Source organism: Erythrolamprus reginae, chromosome 8 (genome assembly GCF_031021105.1).
Source record: "Erythrolamprus reginae isolate rEryReg1 chromosome 8, rEryReg1.hap1, whole genome shotgun sequence".
NCBI lineage: Eukaryota > Metazoa > Chordata > Lepidosauria > Squamata > Dipsadidae > Erythrolamprus > Erythrolamprus reginae.
The window spans coordinates 28,029,985-28,049,910 of NC_091957.1; the positions used below are offsets into that span (position 1 = coordinate 28,029,985).

At 42.3% G+C, this 19,926-nt stretch overlaps 2 protein-coding genes across 3 annotated transcripts in view; one reads left to right on the plus strand and one right to left on the minus strand.

Annotated features, from left to right (window-relative positions):
- The window catches only part of CLCN6 (chloride voltage-gated channel 6), a 164,519-nt gene that overhangs the window by 8,663 nt on the left and 135,930 nt on the right, over positions 1-19,926 (minus strand). The window contains exon 23 of one of the 2 annotated variants that reach the window (XM_070759493.1): positions 19,343-19,708. The exons of the other annotated variant lie outside the window; for it this stretch is intronic. Coding sequence (XP_070615594.1) covers positions 19,703-19,708 — 6 coding nt within the window. The 3' untranslated portion in view covers positions 19,343-19,702. Of the gene's footprint in view, positions 1-19,342; positions 19,709-19,926 lie in introns of those variants that run through there. 2 annotated transcript variants of the gene reach the window in all.
- Positions 3,016-18,076, plus strand: LOC139171313 (uncharacterized). Its single transcript, XM_070759420.1, has 7 exons — positions 3,016-3,837; positions 7,567-7,701; positions 9,665-9,839; positions 12,458-12,556; positions 14,610-14,701; positions 15,688-15,825; positions 17,807-18,076. Exons 1-7 carry the CDS (start codon positions 3,016-3,018, stop codon positions 18,074-18,076), a joined length of 1,731 nt encoding a protein of 576 aa, XP_070615521.1.

The following is a 19,926-nucleotide window of genomic DNA, read 5'->3' on the forward strand; positions in this document are numbered from 1 at the left end:
CTTTGGTTTAAATGACTGTTTTATCTCAAGTTGTGTCAAACTTGATTCAAACAAGCCTAAATGAATAATTTGTTTGTCCATCAACTGGGAAAAAAATAGGCAGCAAAAATTTAACAATGGATTCGGACGAAGCAGGTGGACTTTAATAGGGGAAGCATATAAAGATATCACAACTAGCCTTTTTAAAAAACATTTACGATAGTTTTTTTTTAAAGCAGTTGGTAAGAACTGCATTTTGGGATAGCCTGAGCTCCAAACAATATAAAAAGAACTGTCTAATTATTATTATTTTTAGTTTGGAGGTTCTGCAGCCATCAAATTCACCATTGAATGCAATTTTTTTCTAGCTACTCTGCTAGTTTCCCTAATCCATCCATCTTATTTTCAACACCTTTCGGGAACCTGACTTCTATTTTTCTTTCAAGCTACCAAATTCAAGCAATTTCCATCGTGGGGCAAGTTCCAAGTGATGATAATTCAGAATATCTATCTATCTATCTATTTATATAACGATCTATCTATCTAATCTATCTATCTATCTATCTTTTTGGGGGGGGGGGTAAACTTTTTTTTAATTTTTCTTCTCCAATCACGTGTACAGAAAAAAGATACCATTAATTTTAAGTTAAAATATATCATTTTTGCAATTTTGGTATACATAGATTAACCAATGCCACCTCCTTACCATTTGACATCTGAACTAAAAATAATTATTCTAATTCCTTACATGATAAGAAATTTTAAAAAAAACTTTTAGCCAATATACATTTTAGGCTTTTACTATTCTTAATCACATCAAATTAATTAGATCATAATGTTTCAATTTTCTCAAAATCTATCTATCATCTATCTACCTACCTACCTATCATCTATCTATCTATCTATCTATCTATCTATCTATCTATCTATCTATCTATCTATCTATCATAGTTATTTTCTGGCTCTTCTTTCTATAATTTACAAAATAAAATAACATCAATCTCATATGCTTAAAAGCTAGCTATAATTCTCCAGAGGAAGGTGACTAGATTAACTTTGAAATTTAGAAATAAACAAGATTCTGATTATTATAAAATTTGGGGGAAGTTTTATGATTGGATGGAAAGTTAAAAGATATTTATGTATTTATATTTAATTATTTTTTGGGGGAAATGAGACATGAAAATTAGAATTAAATATGGGTAACCAGATGACAAAGATAATAATTGGTGGTAGCACTATATGACACAAAACTTAGTTATTGATATTAGCTTAAACATATAGAATTTTATTTTGTAGATTATGCGGTGCATTACGAGAAGGTTTTTTTAAATCTAAGATATTTATACAATCTATTAGTTATATGATAAGTGGATATTGGAGTAATTCGTTTAATGGAGAAATGAAAGTTTGAATTAAGATTTGCATAAAAGAGATTTTGAAATTGTTTATATTGATGTAATGCAATGTCTTATTGTAAAGTAGAATTTTTTTAAAAAAAATTTAGAGGTTTATTAATTGATAATGTTGTATTAGTTTTATATAATTTTTTCTTGAGGAAAGAGAGACAAAAGCCTTCATTGAATGATTAACAGAAAAAGAATATATATATGTTTTATTATAAGCATTGCTGTAGTGTTTGCAATTATGTATTATTTTTATTTCACAATGGAGAAAAATAAAAAATTATACTTAAAAAAATTCTGCAGAGGAAGGGAAGGTGCCCTCATGAACCGTATGTAAATCAGGATGTGTTTATGAGTCCAATTTTTGAGTATTGTAGGAAAAAAATAGAGAAAACAACAACTGGAAGATGAGTATGACCTTAGATATGTTTAAATGCCCACTGTTTGAGAATTTTTGGTGTATAAGTCATAATAGTATGCACAAGTATTATCCACCTTCGCAAGGGGTATCAAACATGGCCGAAAGAAACAGATCAAATACCATGTTTTTCGGAGTATAAGATGCACTCTTTTCCTCCCCAAAAGAGGCTTATACTCTGAATGTAGCTCCCCCCCCCTGTCAGCCCTAACTAGCTGCTAATGATCTTCCCAACTCTTACCTTGCAGGCTCTTTCATTGTTTCTCTCTGCAAAGAATGTTTTCCAAGCCCTAAGTCTTTGCAGCCCTAACCAGGTGCTAACGATGTTCCCAGCTCTTCTGCAGAGGAAGAAGAAGCAAGCCCTTTCATTGTTACTCTCTGCAAATAATGTTTTCCAAACCCTGCCCTTTTAGGTTTTTTTAAAATTCTCTACTTGCTCTTAATGTTTCTTTCCAGCTCTAACCAGGTGCTAACAATGTTCCCAGCTGTTACCGGCTTGCAAACTTTTTTATTGTTACTCTCTGAGAAGAAAGTTTTCCAAGCCCTAAGTCTTTGCAGGGTTTTTTCCATTGCTCTCCTTGCTCTGAATGTTTCTTTCCAGGTGCTAATTATGTTCCCAGCTCTTAGTGACTTGCAAGCTCTTTCATTGTTACTTTCTCTGAATAAAGTTTTTTTAAAAGCCCTAACCAGGGGATAAAATAATGTGCTAAAGTTGACCAGACTAAGGACGCTAGCCAGATGAATACCTGGTAAGCAGATTCTTTTCCGTATTTCCTTTTTCCCTATTTTCCTCCTCAAAGGTGCGTCTTATATTCTGGTGCGTCTTATACTCCAAAATATGGTAATTTTTGTTAACCTCATTCTGCAATCCTGTTGAAATATTATTAGGAGGATCCAGGCTAACTGGTAGAATAGGAATGCGGGAAGCTTACTTACTTAACTGGTTTCCTTTGCCTTCCCTCCAGATGTTCTTCCTTACCGTTGGACTGCCACACCAGCAAGACGGTGAGACGGATCTTGGCTGTCTGCTTGATCTCCATGTTCACCTTGCTGGGAAGCACTGCCTTGGATCTAAGCCAACTTCTGGAGTCTTGGAGGCATGTTGAGAAGGCCGCCAGCAATCTCTCTTCGTGCCGGAGTTTCCTGGCACTCTCGGTTTACAACCTCCTTGTCCAAGAAGCATATTGGCAAGGAGGAGGAGGAGGAAGGAAGATGGCGGTAGAGAACCCCTCTTGGACAGATGAGATGCTCAAAGGCTTGGTTGCACTCTGCAGAGAATCCTGGTGCAAAAATGACCATCATTTCTGCTGCCCAACTTACATCAACTCGATCCGGGAGAGGTTAAACAGCACTGACCCAGCTGGGATGCCTTTCCTTCCGCTCAAAACAATTGCAAGAATCTTGGAGATCCTTCAGTACTTCGATGAGGCAAATGACCAAAAGATGAGGTCAAATCCAGGGTGGTTTGATGCCGTCTTTCTAAGATTTCTCTTGAGAACCAAAGAGGCTGTGCTACAAGCTTCAGAAATGTCCCTGAGCCTCGAAGAGGTCCAAGCATTGTGGCGCCGGCTTTCTGCTCTTCTTACTTCTTCTGTTTTGATCTCTGAAAGCACCCAAGAGTGTTGGATTGAGCATTTCAACTTCTCCATCCCAGCCACCCATCATGAAGGACTCCACACGGTCGCTCCTTCGGGATTTCAATCATGGTCCCTTCCTTTGATTCATGAACTCCAGAATTGTTCGCTTCAGAAAAGGCAGGAGCAGCTGCAGAAGAAATCTAAGGAGATCATCTCCCTGGTTAGCCTCAAAATCAGCCTCTTGGTGGTCATCATTCTTATCTACCCGGCTGTCTTTTTTTCCTTCAGAGAGATGACCGAATGGATCCAGAATTATGCCAGGACCCTCAAGGAACGAACTGAGGACCTGAAACAGGAAAGGCACCTAGCTGAAGACCTTCTTCATAAAATGTTGCCCAAATCCGTGGCCAAGCAGCTACGGAAACACAAGCACGTAGAGGCAGAAAATTACGACCAGGTAAGGCAACATCGGATCAGATCACCGTTGATCGCTGCACAATTCTGTTGTGCAAAAAAAGCAGGATCAGTAAGGGGTGCAAATGAAAGCCCACAAATATTATCCTGATGTGGATTTGGAACTTATACTGAAAGCATCAAACTCCCTTGTGCCCTCCATCCCGAGTTCTACCTAGGAAAGTATATAAAATAATGATGCTCTTTGTATCAGTTTGGCTCACAATCAAAGAACATTTAAACGGTGATATAATTATTGACTCTTTGTTGCTCACTTTTTTTTTTTGCATTTGCTTATCGGTCCTCAGCTGTTCCCCACACATATTGAGAGGGACACCCCCCCCCTTAATTAATCCCCCCTGTCTAATAAGTCTGCATTTCCTTGAGTGCTGTCATCATTCCCTAATTGATCAATTATGGTATGTACAGATGGAGGAGGTATATGGTATCAGAAACCATCTGGAAATAATGGGAAAATGAAAAACAGAACATCAAGCTGCGGACAAAATCCAGCTAGGGCAGGGGTAGGCAATGCAGGCCACGGAGTGTTGTAGAAAGGTGGGCGAATCTGGGAAGCCCCACGATGGCTCTCGCGGCCGCGTTCTGCACAATCTGAAGTTTCCGAACACTTTTCAAAGGTAGCCCCATGTAGAGAGTGTTGCAGTAATCGAACCTTGAGGTGATGAAGACATGAGCGACTGTGAGCAATGACTCCCTGTCCAAATAGGGCCGCAACTGGTGCACCAGGGGAACCTGGGCAAACGCCCTCCTCGCCACAGCCGAAAGATGATGTTCCAATGTCAGTTGTGGATCGAGGAGGATGCCCAAGTTGCGAACCCTCTCTGAGGGGGTCAGTAGTTCCCCCCCAGGGTGATGGATGGACAGATGTCATAGAAGAGCCAAATTTGCTAGTTTCTCAAGCAGAAGTGGGAGCATGAGAAGAAAAATAAGGTTCTTGTGATATGAGCCAGCAGTGTGCAGCAGCTGTCAAAAAAAGCCAACACACTCCTAGGCTGCATCAACAGAGGGATAGAATCAAGATCACGCAAAGTGTTAGTAACACTTTATAAGGCTTTGGTAAGGCCACACTTGGAATACTGTATTCAGTTTTGGTCGCCACGATGCAAAAAGGATGTTGACACTCTAGAAAAAGTGCAGAAAAGAGCAACCAAGATTATTAGAGGAGGCTAAAACATATGAAGAATGGTTACAGGAACTGGATATGTCTAGTTCTAACGAAAAGGACTAGGGGAGACGTGATAGCAGTTTTCCAATATCTCAGGGGTTGCCACAATGAAGAGGGAGTCAAACTATTCTCCAAAGCACCTGAGGGTAGAACAAGAAGCAATGGGTGGAAACTAAACAAGGAGAGAAGCTACTTAGAATTAAGGAGAAATTTCCTGACAGTTAGAAAAATTTATCAGTGGAACGGTTTGCTTCCAGAAGTTGTGAATGCTCCAACACTGGAAGTTTTAAAGAAAATATTGGATAACCATTTGTCTGAAGTGGTATAGCAGGTTGGACTAGAAGACCTCCAAGGTCCCTTGCAACTCTGCTATTCTATTCTACTGTAATGAAAAATGTTCTGTACTATTCTATTCTATTCTATTCTATATAACAATAAAGCCAGCAGACATCCTTTTAGAAAGCTAATGAGGTTGCTTGTTTACAGTTTACTAAGCAGTTTACAGAGTCCTCATTGTACCAGGGTAGATAAGTAAGGACTGTTGCATTAACAGAGGGATAGAATCAAGATCAAGGGAGGTACTAATGCCACTAGCAGTGGTTCTCAACTTTTCTAATGCTGCAAACCCTTAATACAGATCCTCATGTTGTGGTGACCCCCAATCATAAGTCTAGCGCCACATCTCCCAACAGAGCTTTAAGCTGATTGGCAGAAAGGTCAGAGGGAGACCCCCACCGTAAACGCCTGATTGGCTGGATTGTAAAAATATGTTCCAAGGCGCCAGAATAGAATATTTAGTTCCTAACATCATGGGACATTTGTCTTTTCCCATGGTCTTAGGCCACCCCTGTGAAATGGTAATTCGACCCCCAAAGGAGTCCCGACTCCCAACTTGAGAACCACTTTTAACTTAAAGCCTTGCTAAGGCCACACCTAGTGCACAGCATCCAGTTTTGATCACCATAGTGTAAAAAAAAAAGATGTTGAGATTCTAGAAAGAGCACAGAGGAGAGCAACCAGGATGATTAGGGTATGGGAGGCTAAAACATACAATGAAAAGTTTTAGGAACTGGGGCATGGCTGGGTGGCTGGTGGAAGGAAGGGAGGGAGGGAGGGGGGGGAGGGAAGGGAGGGAGGGAAGGGAGGAAGGAAGGAAGGAGGGAAGGAAGAAAGGGAAGGGAGGGAGGGAGGGGGAGGGAAGGAAGGGAAGGGAGGGAGGGAGGAAAGAAGAAAGGAAGGAAGGGAAGGGAAGTGTTCTGCCGGTGTGTCTCAGCTGCCCCTAATTACAGGGTAATTAGTCCAGGAAGGCACACACCACATGATAAAAGGAAAACCCAAAAGTTTTTATAAACAGAAAAACAGAAACAGCTCCCTTTTTAAATGTCAAAGGGATTTTCTGGTACACACAAGGCACAGGTTAAATGCAGTCCAATTGCTCACCCAATAACTGGGAAATTGAGTCCAATTCTAAAGTCCGGACAGTCCACACACACAATCCTGAAGAAAAAACCACAATCTTGACGAAACAATGAATCAGATAAACTGCCATGAGGCTAAAACACCAGGCTGCACTTTTATCTGTAGCACTAATTACAGCAGCCCCACCCAACCACAGGTGGCCTCATTTTCTCTTGTAATAATCCTTCAGTTGTTGTCTCCTATGCATCACTCTACGCATGCGTGGATATGTTATTAATTCTTGTTCAGAATCCAGGGATGATACAGATGACTGATCTCCTCCTGGACTGTCTGCCAAACTCTCCTCTTCCCTGTCCCTCACGCTTCCTTAGTCAGAGGAGACTTCGTCGGCAGATTCCACTGGGAGCAAAACAGGCCTGCGGCATGTGGATGTCTCCCTCACATCAACCTCCATATTCCTTGGGGCAGGAGCTGGGCCAGAGCTAACCACAACAGGAAGAAGGATGGAAGGAAGATAGCAATAGCTCTTAGTCTAATATAATTTAATTTATTCAATTTATATTCTATTATTATTATATGCCATCCAACTCCTAATGGACTCTGGATGGTGCAAAGCAATAAAACAATATACAATAATTAAAACCCCAATATTAAAAAAAACATTCATCCACCCATCATTCATCACTTCTGGCTACAGCTGAGTGCTATTGGTTAACTGCCTCAGGCCTGCCAGCAATATACTGCTTCACAGTGTTTTACAGCTCTCTCTAAGCAGTTTACAGAGCCAGCCTCTTACCCCCCACCCCACCCCAACAATGTTCCTGTAGATTGACCAACCACATCTGCTGGAAGTTTGTTCCAAACATCTACTATTCTTTCAGTCAAATAATATTTTCTCACGTTGCTTCTGATCTTTCCCACAACTAACCTCAGATTGTGCCCCTTGTTCTTGGGTTCACTTTCCTATGAAAAACACTTTTTACCGACCTCAGAAGGATGGAAGGCTGAGTCAACCTTGAGCCGGTCAGGATCAAACTGTTGTCAGTGGGCAAAGTCAGCCTGCAATCCTGCATTCAAAACCACTGCGTCCTCACAGCTTCTTCCTCCTCCTCTTCCTTCTCCTCTCAGGTGACCATCTTCTTTTCAGACATTGTGGGTTTCACCACCATTGCTGCTTCGTGCACCCCGCTGCAGGTGGTGGAAATGCTCAACAACCTCTACATGTGTTTCGACACCAGGATTGATTCCTATGACGTCTACAAGGTCAGCCCACCTTCTTCCCCCTGAGGGGAAGGACAGCAAGGAAATGGGCACAGGGGGGGGGATTTGCTCCCTGTTGGCTGAGCCACACAGTCTGGTCCAAGAACAGTGGTCCCTTTAAAAGGAAAAAACTCTACAAAAGCATATAAAGATAGTAGTCCTGGTCTTCTGGCCACAATGGACCCCCAAATTTCCACCGCTAAGCGAGACAGACATGAACACTGCTGCGATGGGTGCCCAAGATTTGTGCACAATGGGTGCCCAAGGTTTTTCTCAACAATTGCTGAGATTTGAATTTTGGGGCTGAAGGAGAATGGGTACGGCACCACTGCATTGATTGACGTTTGCCCTCTGGAGTCTGGTGATGAGCTCAAGTTTCATCTCCTGTCACTATACAGTTGAGAAAAGCCTCGGCTTCAATCTCGAAATGGTCCAGAAATTCTCGGACGGCACTGACTGTCGATTTCATGTGCTTCAGTCAGCATCTTGGGCACCCATCACAGCAGCGTTCATGTCCTTAGCATTCAGGTAGTGTATTACAGCGCGCACTTCACACTTGGAGAGAAACAGAATGAGGATGCTCATCTCTAAGCTTCCCTGCAACACCAGTTGGGTATAAAATTTTCTTTATTCTTCAGTGAAAACAACATAAGCAGTAAAAAAACACAGAAGCAGTGCCTAAAGTAATAATAAATGATATTTCTTTCTTATGTTAAACATTCAGGAAAAAAAAATCCTAACAGTGCTTTTAATATATACTTTTTATTCTCTGCTGACCACTGGCGCTGCTCGTTCTCTTCCGCTGGCTTCCCGCTACACAATAGTAATACCAACTTCCGCCGTGAACATTAACCGCAAGAGCTACGTGCCTTGTAATCTTACTTTTCGGATAACTCTCATAGTTCAGTTGATAGGTGACCTCACCTTTTGAACACCTGAACTAACATCCTTGATTCCCAGGGAAAAGAATTTTATTTCGGCTACAATACCCCAGCTATCCCTAGGGTCTTCCCAGCCCCTTTGCTCCAGGCTGTGTCAGTTGTCAGCAGAAGAACTTCTCCAGAGAAAGTAAAACTTCGGGGTTGTATTGTGGCCTCCCAGCAGCCAGTGCAGCTGATAACGGATCCCGTTCAAGAGGCGACCGACTTGGTAATGTGACAGTGGCCTGTGCAGCTGGCACCCGAGTCGGATAGTGGGGAGGATGGCAAGGACTCGGTGCCAGAGGCAGAAGCTCAGCTAGGGCCTTCGGAACCTCCGGCACCTCACATCAGAGATGAGGAAGAAGAGGCTTCTCCTCTTCTTGATGCAAGAGTTCGCAGAGTTGCCAAGAGACAGGAATGGTTACTTCAGAGGAGGTCTCCTTGGGAGTAAGACGGGGGGCTATTGGCCACTCCCCCAGTCTACTTAGGAACAGCAGAGGCAGCTGAAAGGCTGCAGGAAACAACATTTTTAACTCGTGCATCTTTCTTTAGTATCTTGTGAATCCTTGTTTCGCTGCTTTGGATTTCTTACCATGGATGACTCCTGGGCATTTTGCCAAGCCTTTGGAAACTATGTGAAATAGCAAGAGCTAATTGCATTGCTTTGAGTAAAGACTGTTGGAACTTACACCAGCTGCTAATGAAGGTTAATTAGCAGCTGATATTTTGCAAGGAAGGATTGCTTTTTGATTTGTGTGCATCGCTATTGCTAAGCCAGTTATTAGCAGTGGTTCATTGTTTAAATTAAGTTTGTTCAAACGGTGTGTTTGTTACATTCGTAACTGGAGGCAGAACACGTTGACAATGTCTGCTTCGGACAGTTGATCTTGGGATGTTGAGTCTGTCTCAGCTCTTCCAGTTGGCCAACCGGCATTGCAAATTTCCCTCCCAAACCACCCTTACATTTCCATGCCCACCTCCCCCTTTCCTTTTGTGAGCATAGCGAGTCAACCATGATCGGTCTCAATTTTCCTTGGGGCCACAAGGTGGAAACCATCGGGGATGCCTACATGGTCGTGAGTGGTCTGCCCGAGAGGAATGGCACCAGGCACGCCCACGAGATTGCCAAGATGGCCCTGGATCTGGTAGCGGCAGTCCGACAGGTTGCGATTCCCCACCTGCCAACTAGTAAGCTGCAGTTACGGGCCGGGATTCATACAGGTGAGCCAACCCTTTTTTTGTACACCTCGGGCTTTACATGCTGCGGAGAGCATAGCAGCATGGCAGCCAGGAAGGGAACATGGTACTCATCACATGTCAGCTGCATGCACATAGGGGCGGGACAGGAGCAGCAAACGGCTCCCCTTACTTTTTCCTACCACTACGGGATCCTGAGGCCGGTGTGGGCACACGTGTGACCGACATGTGTGCATGCGCCCCCACAACATTTCACTTCTGTGCATGTGGCCCGAAGCGATATTTCACATAAGGATGCTCGCAAGGGCGGAATTTCAGCTATCTGCGGGACAACCATCTGCCGTATGAATCCCAGTGACCAGTTAGGTCCTACAGAGTGAGTCTTCTGCATTGGCTGCCGATCTGTTTCCAGACACCATTCAAAGTGTTGGTTATGACCTATAAAGCCCTACATGGCATCGGACCAGACTATCTCCGAGATTGCCTTCTGCCGCACGAATCTCAGCGACCGGTGAGCTCCCACAGAGTTGGTCTCCTTAGGGTCCCGTCAACTAAACAATATTGGCTGGCAGGACCTAGGGGAAGAGCCTTCTCTGTGGGGGGGCCGGCCCTCTAGAATCAGTTCCCCCCAGAGATTCGCAGTGCCCCCACCCTCCTTACCTTCCGAAAGAGTTTAAAAACTCATATTTGCCTCCATCTTTGCCTTCCCCCCTGACCAATGAATGTTTCTAGTATGATTGTTGAATGAATTGTTATGGAAGAGGGGTGGTATACAAATCCAATTAAACTCCAACTCCAACTCCTTCAGGTCCCATCAACTAGACAATGTTGCTTGACGGGACCAAGGAAGAGGAAGAGCCTTCTCTGTGGGGCTGCCGGCCCTCTGGAATCACCTCCCCCCCCTGAGATTTGCACTGCCCCCACCCTCCTGGTCTTCCGCAAGAGTCTGAAGATTCATTTATGTCGCCAGGCTTGGGGCAATTAGATCTCAGCCCCCCTGGCCGATGGATGTTATGTAAGACTGAGGTCTAAATGTGTATGATTGATTTTTAAAATATTAGGGATTTTATCTTAGTTATTAGTTAATTAATTGGATTTCTCATTGTATTTTATTGTTTCTTAACATATGTTGTAAGCTGCCCTGAGTCTTTGGAGAAGGGCAGCATAGAAATCCAATAAATAACTTGGGACGGCTTATAACATATCAAAAGACAATATACAGTGATCCCCCGAGTTTCGCGATCTCGATCATTGCGAAACGCTATATCGCGATTTTTCCACCCGATGACGTCACTTCCTTCCTTTCTCATCTTTCTTTCTCTCTCTCTTTCTCTATCTTGCTTCTTCCTCTCTCACACTCTCTTCCTCCCTCTCTCATCTCTTTCTTTCCTTTTCTCTCTTTCTCTATCTCTCCCCCTCTTGCTCTCGAGCGGTGGGCGGCACCCAGGGAAGGTTCCTTCGGCCGCCCACCAGCTGATCTACTCAGCAGCACGGCAGCAGCGAGGAGCCGAAGATGGGGTTTCCCCGTTGCTTGGGCAACGGGGAAACCCCATCTTCGGCTCCTCGCTGCTGCCGCGCTGCCGAGCAGATCAGCTGGTGGGCGGCCGAAGGAACCTTCCCTGGGTCTTCCCCGGGTCTTCCCCGCCGCCCACACGCAAACTCCACCATCTGCGCATGTGCGGCCATGGAAAAAGGGGCGCGCATGCGCAGATGGTGTTTTTACTTCCGCACCACTACATCCCGAAATATCGATTATCGCGAGGGGTCTTGGAACGGAACCCTCGCGATAATCGGGGGATCACTGTATAGTATAATATCTAAAAATCCAATCAATTTAATTAATTACTTTAAAAAAACCTAATAACATTTAAAAATCACTTATTTCCATTCAAACAACAAACATACCTACACTCGTCGGCCAGGGGTCTAGAGTCTAATGACCCTGGCGGCATAAATGAGTCTTCAGACTCTTGCGGGGGGTGAGAAGGGTGGGGGCGGTGCAAATCTCCGAGGGGAGCTGGTTCCAGAGGGCTGGGCCCCCCACAGAGAAGGCTCTTCCCCTCGGCCCCACCACGGACATTGTCTGGCTGACGGGACCTGGAGAAGGCCGACACTGTGGACCTCACCAGTCACTGGGACTCATGCGGCAGAAGGCGGTCCCGCAAATAATGTGGTCTGATACCATGTAGGGCTTTATAAGTCATTACCAACACTTTGAATTGTGTCCGGGAACCAATCGGTCATGTTGGAGTAACATAGGCGTGTCTAGGGAGGCCCATGACTGCTCGCACGGCTCCATTTTGGACGACTTGTGGTTTCCGAACAGTCTTCAAAGTTACCCCCATGTAGAGAGCATTGCAGTAGTCAAACCTCGAGGTGATAAAGGCATGAGTGACTGTGAGTAGAGACTCGCTGTCCAAATAGGGCTGCAATTGGTGCACCAGGTGGACCTGGGCAAACGCCCCCCTTGCCACAGCCGAAAGATTCTTGCAGAGAGGAGGGGTTGGGCTAGATGGTCTCAGGATGTCCTTCAAATTTATACAGGTAACATTCCACGATTCTGATCACAAAACCATACATACAGGAATTTCTTTAAAAATGCATACGGCCTTCCTTCCCCCCCACCCCTACCTTTCCTGCAGGGCCCTGTGTGGCCGGCATTGTTGGGCACAAAATGCCCCGGTACTGTCTCTTTGGTGACACAGTGAACATAGCCTCTCGCATGGAATCGAGCAGTCTACGTGAGTAAATATACATTTGGGGGGGGGGGGAGTTTTATTGATTTTCTATTGTTTGCATTTTGTTAGTGCTTAATAAACTGTTGTGGTTAGCTCTGGCCCAGCTCCTGCCCCAAGGACTGTGGATGTGAGGGAGACATCCACATGCTGTAGGCCTGGTTTGCCCCCGGTGGAATCTGAAGATGAAGGCTCCGCTGACCAAGAAGACATGAGTGACAGGGAGGAGGAGAGTGGGGCAGACAGCTCAGAAGGAGATCAATTATCTAGCTCCTCCTTGGATTCAGAACAAGAGTTAATGATACAGCCACGCATGCGGAGAGCGATGCATAGGCAACAACAACTGAGAGATTATTATCAAAGAAAATGAGGCCACCTGTGGTTGGGTGGGGCTGTAGTAATTAGTGAGGCTGCTATAAATAGCAGCCTGTGGGTTTGGTCATTGTGGAGGATTATCTGATCGTTGTGTTTCGTGACTGCTTTACTGACTGACTTTTTGTGTGCTGATTTCCCCCCGCTTTGAAACTAAACCAGAGCAAAGTGTGTTTCACTTTGTGAAAGAAGGACTTTGAATTGCCTCACAGCTGCAAGCTAAGTATCACAGGACTGATAAGGGACTTGTATAAATTACCAGTTTGTTTGGAGATGAGTACTCAATGCTATACCAAAAGAGGGCTTAGTTTAAGTGAATTTTCATTATAAAGAACATTGTTTTGAATTTTCAAACGTGTGTGTGTGTGAAATTTGTACTTGTGAATTTTTGAGAGGATTCTACCAGAGAGCCCGACAGAACAATAAACATTGTGTTGCCTGTGTTATTTTATTTGCTTAGCAGTATTGTATTCTTATTCTCCACTCCTTTTTTTCCCAACCGCTGGCAGAACAGGTTCCATCTTTGATAATATTCTATGTTGTGGTTGGATCACAGCCAGCTCCTCTGATAACAGATTTTGCATTGGTTGCCGATTGGTTTCCGCTCACAATTCAAAGTGTTGGTTATGACCTATAAAGCCCTTCATGGCATCAGACCAGAATACCTCCGGGACCGCCTTCGGCCCCACGAATCCCAGCACCCGATTATGTCCCACAGAGTTGGCCTTCTCTGGGTCCCGTCGATGAAACAATGTCGTCTGGCGGGACTCAGGGGAAGAGCCCCCTCTGTGGCGGCCCCAACCCTCTGGAATTAACTCCCCCTGGAGATCAGGACTGCCCCCACCCTCCTTGCCTTTCGCAAACTCCTTAAAACCCACCTTTGCCGTCAGGCATGGGGAAATTGATTCCCCTGGGCCATTCCGTTTTATGTATGGTTTGTCTGGAATATATGACTGTTTTTTATATTAAGGGTTTTAACTGGTTATTTTAATCATTGGATTTGTACTGTGTTTTGCTGTTGTGAGCTGCTCCGAGTCTCCAGAGAGAGGCGGCATACAAATCTAATCTAATCTAATCTAATCTAATTTTGAGCCAGAGGAGCCGGATCCGTCCAAGCATCGGAGACCTGTGTGGCTATCAGGGGATTCAGACAGTGAGGGGGAAGGAGAAATGGGTGCTGAAGGTACTGGAGAGATAGAGGTAGAAGCCCCTGCAATGCCAATGGAATCCCCAGCTAGGGCCTTGTCTGGGTCAGATGAGGAGGGGGTGATTAATGATCCAATCCTGAATGTGCGTGTGTGAAGGATTAGGGGGAGACAGGAACATTGCACAGGTGCAGGAGGAGATCTTGATCACAGCTGAGAGTAATAGAAAATTCTGCAGCATGCATAAAGGGGAGGTTTGTGTGAGTGTTCTTTGCAGGAGTTATCGTTTGTGGTTTAACAAAGAAAGAGAAACAGATCCAGAGTTTTCTCTAAACCAACATCCCTGCTTTCTTGGAGAAACCCACCCTGGGAAGAGTACCACTCCTGGACAAAATTCCTGATGTTTTGGGGGTTTTTTTTAATGCAAGTCTCAAACTTGGGGTCTAAATTTATGTGGATGCATACATGGCTTGCATTCTTCTCTGTTGACATGGAGCAGAAAGGCACCTTTTTAAAAGAGTGTTTTTATTATTCCTCCCCAGCACAGAAAATACATATCAGTTCAGCCACCTACCAGGCTCTAGTTGAAGACGATGCCTACGAAATTGAGCTCAGAGGAGAAATTGAGGTGAAGGTTTGTATTTTGGGTTATTCTTTGGGGTTTCTTTAAAAAAATGTGATTTTCTTGTTCTGAGCCAGCTTCTCAAAGCCTTTGAAGTTCACACAAAGATTCCTTTATTAATGGAGAATAGAAGAGAAGAGAACAATTCAGGAATAGAATAGAATAATTCAGAAATAGAATGGAACAGAATATAGAATAAATAGAATAGAATAGAATATAGAATGGAATAAGAATGGAATGGAATAGAATAGAATAATTCAGAAATAGAATAGAATATAGAATAAATAAAATGTAGAATGGAATGGAATAGAATAGAATATGGAATAGAATGGAATGGAATGGAATAGCATAGCATAGCATAGAATAGCATAGCATAGCACAGAATAGAATAGACTAGAATAGAATGCAATGCAATAGAAAATAACTAAAAATAGAGTCAATCTCTTCAGCTTCTTGGATAAGAAGCGAAATGTTTTCAAGAAAAACAACAAGGAGAAAGACCAGTTGGCCTTTTGAAAATCACCTTTGGGTTTTCCTGCCCGATACCACTTCCAAATTAATAACAATAACTTCCATGCCGCCTGATTTTCAACAACTCCGGGCTGTTAAAATGAAGTGAAAGTTAATAATTTTAACAATGGAGTCTTAAGACTTAAAAGGAAAACAAAAATAAAATGAAAAATGAAAAAGAGCACAAAAGTAACTCCAGCATGGAAAGAAAATATCTCATCCTTGAACAAATCAGACCAATGTTTTTTGTCGAAATCTCCTAACCCCTCGGCTTCTCGGTTTACATTTTTTAAACGCTTCATCGTAGGTGTTTCAAAACACACAACAGAGGGTTTGTTTGTTTGTTTTGCTGTCTGTGTTATATTCATTCATTCATTCATTCATTTGACTTCTATGCCGTGTTCAGTGAAGGTATTGGTTGAATACCTCTCTCTCTCTCTCTCTCTCTCTCTCTCTCTCTCTCTCTCTCTCTCCCATTCCCTTTGGAGGGCAAAGGGAAAATGAAAACTTACTGGTTGGTGGGAAATAAGAACTACAGCGTCCAAAACGACAGCCTCGTTTGCCACTGGAACCCGGGGATGTCTCGGAGAAAGAAGGCAGGGCAGAGCTCAGATTCCAGGCCAGAGGTATGCCGTTAGAAAAAGAGTCACTAAAACTTAAAGATAAAGAAGAGTGTGATTACTATAAGATCTGGGGAAAGTTTTGTGAATGGTTGGGAACTAAAAATAATTGAGAAGTATTTTTTAAAATTATTTTTGAAGGAATACATGATGATTTAATTTTAATTTATTGAAGACCCGGATGACGAAATAAGGATTGGTGGCAGCAACAAATAAGGAGTTAACACAGAGAAGAAAGGATTAAATTAGATATTAAGATGTTTATGTTTTATTATAGATAGAAAATAGGTAAAATAAAGGGGAATGTAAGGGATTAGATTTTTATAATATTGCTATCTGTAAATGAAATATGCCTCATGTGTAGTTAATTTCAATTAATTTAGCAAAGAAGAGGATAAAAAGTATATATTAAAAGCATTATTAGCATTTTTTTTCTTTGAATGTTTAACGTATCAAAGAAATATCAATTATTATTTTAGGCACTGATTCTGTGTTTTTTTTAACTGCTCATGTTGTTTTTAGTGTTTGTTGGAGAAAAATAAAGAAAATTTTATAACACCCCCCCCCCGAAAAAGAAAAAAACTCACAAAAGGTAGGGATCTTCAAAGTCATCCAGTCTGACTCCGACAAAGCCAGGGCCCTTCTAACCCCTGTTATCCCAAATTTTCGGTCCAGGTTTTAATAATAATAATAATAATAATAATAATAATAATAATAATAATAATAATAATAACAACAACAACAACAACAACAACAACAACAACAACAACAGAATTGGAAGGGACCTTTGGTGATCTTCTAGTCCAACCCCCTGCTTAGGCAGGAATCTCTACACAACTTCAGACAGATCTTCTTAAAAACTTCCAGTGTTGGAGCCTTCACAACTTCTGGAGGCAAGCTGTTCCAACTGATCAATCGTTCTGACTGTCAGGAAATTTCTCCTTAATTCTAAGTTATTTCTTGCCTTGCTTAGTTTCCAGTCGTTGCTTCTTCTCCTGCCCTCAGGTGCTTTGGAGAATAGGTTGACTCCTTCTTCTTTGTGGCAACTGCTGAGATATTGGAACATTGCTATCATGTCTCCCCTGGTCCTTCTTTTCATTAAACTAGCCTTGCCCAGTTCCTGCAATCGTTCTTCATATGTTTTAGCTTCCAGTCCCCTAATCATCTTTGTTGCTCTTCTCTGCACTCTTTCTAGAGTCTTGACATCCTTTTTGCATTATGGTGACCAAAACCGAATGCAGTATTCCAAATGTGGCCTTATCAAGGGCTTATAAAGTGGTATTAACACTTCACGTGATCTTGATTCTATCCCTCTGTTAATGCAGCCTAGAACCGGGTTGGCTTTTTTGGCAGCTGCTACACATGGCTGGCTCATATTTAAATGGTTGTCCACTAGGACTCCAAGATCCTTCTCAGTTGCTACTGTTGAGCAAGGTACCACCTATACTGTACCTGTGCATTTGGTTTTTCTTGCCTAAATGTAGAACCTTACTTTTTTAACCGTAGAATTTAATTTTATTTGATAGCACCCATTGTTCAAGTCTCTGAAGATCCTTCTGTATTTTGCACCTGTCTTCTGGAGTGTTGGCTATTCCTGCCAGTTTGGTGTCATCTGCAAATTTGATGAGTTCCCCATCTATCTCCTCATACAAGTCATTGATGAAGATGTTGAAGAATACTGGGCCTAAAAGAAAAGCCTTGGGGTCCTCCACTGCATACATCCCTCCATGTAGATGCAGTTCCATTGAGCACTACACTTTGAGTGTGGTTAGTTAGCCAGTTTTGAATCCACCTGGAGGTGTTGCTGTCCATCCCACATTTTCTACTTTATTTAGTAGTAGGTTATGGTCTACTTTGTCAAAAGCCTTACTGAAGTACGATGACAGCATTCCTCTGGTCCACTAATTTTGTCACAATTTTGTAATTTTGCAGAAATGGTTTGAAATGTGAAAACATGGATCTTTTTTTTTCTCTTCGATTCCAACAGATTAGCGATGATACCCAGAGGAGTCCAGGCAGCGAGAAACTCACCATCGCTTCTCAAACGCTACAACATCCCGCTATCCTCGCTGGGGTGCAGCCGGGCTCACCCGCTGGATGGGAACAAGGCTTCCTGGGGTCCCTAGAGAGGTTCAAGACCTTCCCTCTTCATCCAGCCGACCTCTCGCAATTACACTCAGGTTCTGAGATGCCTTCGCTGCCGGGGTTGGTGAAGGAAGACAAAGTGGCAGAGATGCGCCAGGAATTTTCCCCATGACATCCAAGAGTTTTAGGCTCTGCCTGCGCTTAGATGGGGCGGCCACAAGGGGTCAGCCAAGCCCCAGCTGTTGCTCCTCACCCTGCTGTTGTTTTCAACCCCTCCCCTCCCGCATTGGATGGATTTTAGGCTGTTGGAAAATATCTGAGATGAGCAGGGAGAGATTTACAGGAAAAGCTTTTGGGGTGGGGTGAGGGAGGTTGAGATTTGGAGATGACGTGCCCTGCAGTTTTGGGAATTGGAACAACTCCAGATTGGGATGAACTGCAAGGATTTGCAAGTTTTGCAAGCCAAAACCTTTTGTGCTTCGGAGCACAAAATGGCATCTAAAATCTTACCCGAGTTTCTCCTGCCTTGGTCAGGGTCCTATCTTATCCTAATTCTATTCTATTCTATTCTATTCCTAATAATTCCTAATTCTATTCTATTCTATATTCCTAATCTTATTCCTATTCTATTCCTAATTTCTAATTTTTAATTCCTAATTCTATTCTATTCCTTATTCCTTATTCCTTATTCTATTCTATTCCTAATTCCTAATTCTATTCCTTATTCCTAATTCTATTCTTAATTCCTAGTTCCTAATTCCTAATTCTATTCCTTATTCTATTCCTAATTAATAATTCTATTCTATTCTTAATTCCTAATTCCTAATTCTGTTTCTAATTCCTAATTCCTAATTCTATTCCTAATTCCTTATTCCTAATTCCTAATTCTATTCTATTCCTAATTCATAATTCTATTCCTAATTCCTAATTCTATTCCTAATTCCTAATTCCATTCTATTCCATTCTTCCAAGTCTGGTGGAATAAGATATTCTGTCGTGAGCAGAGGAGTGGAGGACTCTTCTTGTGAAACATTTCTAGAATCATACGTCTCATCCCATCTTCATGTCAGGTGATGGCCACAGGGAGAAGTCCCGTGGCCGATGAGTCCATCCGTCCAGTCTTCGTGTGAGCCCCGGCACGTCTGCTTGAACCCAGGCCAGACATAGCCGACAGGAGGTTGCAAAATCAACCACCCAGGATTGGAATCTGCCAAGCGAGGTTGCTCTCCTAATTTGGAGGGTTTGTGGACTATCTTACACAGGCCCAGGCTCTTCTCCATGTTTCACATCCCACAAAAAAAGTAAGAGAGACAGAAGCGATGTAGCTGTGCCTCAAATTAAAACCAGATTTTAATTTTTTTTAAAAAAATTTTTTGGGTGGGTAAAGGTTTTTTTATTTTTCTTCACTTTTAAACAGTGCAATATCATATGCCTTCAATCTTCAATACAATACAATGAATTTACATTTATATTCGTATTTATTACCCAACAATATGCTGCCTCCTTTACTTTTATCACCTGGAAAACTTTCATATTAACTTTTTCAATATCATTATACGAACGTACAATGCTATTTGCTATTACATCTCATATATTTGCTTTCACTTATCTATTAAATTTTATTACATTTAGGCCAAAGTGATTATTTTCAATTGTCATACATCCTTATTTACCTCTTAAAAATTTATCTACCCTTATCATATATTAATTGCCCTTCAAAAATAAAAGTTATTTAATCTTAAATATTAATTATCCATACTTTATCATCCAAATCTCACAAGATATTATCATAATCATATCATTCCTAAGGAAAGAAAGAAAACCAAATTATATCAATTAAATCTACTTAATTTCTATCATTACATATCAACACCATCGGTTTAATAAACTCTTATTCAGTTCTTAATGGAAATATAGTATTCAATCAATCCGCCTAATCAGTTAGTATAAATTTCTTTTATCTAAAAATCTTTAATAGCCTTTAATTATGAAAGGTTTTAAAAATAATTTATATTGAAATTT

Coding starts and splice junctions, on each gene's coding strand:
- LOC139171313 (XM_070759420.1), top strand. CDS start 3,016: ATGGCGGTAGAGAACCCCTCTTGGACAGATGAGATGCTCAAAGGCTTG. Junction 12,557..14,609: donor CATGGAATCGAGCAGTCTAC/GTGAGTAAATAT, acceptor ATTCCTCCCCAG/CACAGAAAATACATATCAGT. Junction 14,702..15,687: donor GAGGAGAAATTGAGGTGAAG/GTTTGTATTTTG, acceptor TTCCCTTTGGAG/GGCAAAGGGAAAATGAAAAC.